Here is a 2,155-nt window from a genome sequence, read left to right on the forward strand (position 1 = left end):
AAAAGAAAAGAAAAAGAAAAACAACCCAACATATTTTTCCTTGGAACAGTTTTACTTTTGTTAGAAAAGAAGGCTGGGCACGATGGCTCATTTTCATATTCCTGGTGCTTTGCCCAGGCAGAAGGATCACTTAAGGCCAGGAGTTTGAGACCAGCCCAGGCAACATAGTGAGAGCCCCCATCTCTAGAAAAATAAAATATGACTGGGCGCGGTGGCTCACGCCTGTAATCCCAGCACTTTAGGAGGCCGAGGCAGGCAGATCACCTGAGGTCAGGAGTTTGAAATCAGCCTGACCAACATGGTGAAACTCCGTCTCTACTAAAAATACAAAAATTAGCTGGGGGTGGTGGTGGGCACCTATAATCCCAGCTACTCAGGAGGCTGAGACAGGAGAATCACTTGAACCCAAGAGGCAGAGGTTGCAGTGAGCCAAGATCGTGCCACTGCACTACAGCCTGGGCAACAGAGCAAGCCTCCGTCTAAAAAAAAAAGACAAAGAAAATGTAAAATTAGCCAGGCATGGTGGCATGAGCCTGTAGTCCCCAGCTGCTCAGGAAGCTGAGGCGGGAGGATTTAAGCCCAGAAGTTCAAGGCTGCAGTGAGCTATGATCACACTACCATACTCCAGACTGGGCAACAGAGCCAGACCCTGCTCTACAAAAAATAAAGAAAACCCTCATCTCTTCCAAGCAGAGGGTATAAGAAACAGCTATTGAAGTTTTTATTTGGCAGTGGCAGCAGAATCTGATTTATGCCTTGCTTTTTAATTTTAATATTAAAATTTGCTGATGTTCCCCTTGTACATACAGAACGACAGAAAGAGAGAACGACATGGTTGGGAAAGTCAGCTGGGCATATAATTAACATGTGGATGATCACTGTGGAGACTCTCTAGCCCATTTCCTCATTTGTAATATAGGGAAAACATAATAAAACCCAGTGATTTCAAGCTTTGGATAAAATCATTTTATTTATTCTATTTATTTATTTTTGAGACAGAGTTTCACTCTTATTGCCCAGGCTTGAGTGCAATGGCGTGACCTCAGCTCACTGCAACCTCTGCCTCTTAGGTTCAAGTGATTCTCCTGCCTCAGCCTCCCAAGTAGCTAGAATTACATGCCTGGCTAATTTTATATATTTTTTACTAAAGATGGTGTTTCACCATGTTGGTCAGGCTGGTCTCGAACTCCTGGCCTCAAGTGATCCGCCCGCCTCAGCCTCCCAAAGTGTTGGGATTACAAGCCTGAGCCACCGCGCCTGGCCTGTTATGCCCGTTTTAGAGACAGGAAAGTGCAGTTCAAAGAAGCTCAGTAGCTTGTCAAGTCTAGAGTGACCCCCACCCCCTGCCATTTCCCAATGGGAGGAGCCCACGTGCCTCAGTGGGTCCCAGTGGTTCTCACTCACCAAATAATCATGAAGAAAGGAACTGCAAAGGCTTCAGAAGTGACGCCGTGGATGAAGGACTGCAGCGAGCTGGGGAAGGTGCTCACCGTTTTGGGGATGACCTCCCAGGTGGTGTTGAAGTTGGTGAACGGCCCACAGGCTTTTGAGGAAGGGATGCTGCCAGGACACAGACCAACAGTCTCAGAAGGAACGTGCAGCACAGGCTGAGTGTCCTGCCTCCGCATGCCCAGAATGTTTTGTTAACAGTGGCCTACAAGGAGCCGCCTGACCTCCTGGGCCTTCTGGAATGTTTGGGTCGAAAATGCTTACCCCGGCTGGGCACGGTGGCTCACGAATGTCATCCCAGCACTTTGGGAGGCCGAGGAAGGTGGATCACCTGAGGTCAGGAATTCAAGACACGGCTGACCAAAATGGTGAAACCCTATCTATACTAAAAATACAAAAATTAGCCGGGCATGATGGTGCATGCCCACCCAGCTACTTGGGAGGCCGAGACAGGAGAATCACCTGAACCTGAGAGGAGGAGGTTGCAGTGAGCAGAGATTGCACCACTGCACTCCAGCCTAGGCAACAAGAGCAAAACTCCATCTCAAGAAAAAAGAAAAGAAAAGAGAAAGAAAGAAAGTGCTTACCCTGAAATTTCATCAAGTCTCTAGACCTAACTTCCAGTTTACAGGAAATTCAGGACAGAAGAGCAAGTTAAATGACAGTGTAAGAAAATAACAAGACAAATCCAAAATGTGGGCATTCT

The 2,155-nt window shown here is 47.3% G+C and overlaps 1 protein-coding gene across 1 annotated transcript in view; it reads right to left on the reverse strand.

The window, feature by feature from the left end:
• Positions 1-2,155, reverse strand: part of TMC7 (transmembrane channel-like 7) — a 71,590-nt gene that overhangs the window by 575 nt on the left and 68,860 nt on the right. The window contains 1 exon segment of the mRNA XM_011962573.1: positions 1,405-1,583. Coding sequence (XP_011817963.1) covers positions 1,405-1,583 — 179 coding nt within the window.

Source organism: Colobus angolensis, unplaced genomic scaffold (assembly GCF_000951035.1).
Source record: "Colobus angolensis palliatus isolate OR3802 unplaced genomic scaffold, Cang.pa_1.0 Scaffold598, whole genome shotgun sequence".
NCBI classification, from domain to species: domain Eukaryota; kingdom Metazoa; phylum Chordata; class Mammalia; order Primates; family Cercopithecidae; genus Colobus; species Colobus angolensis.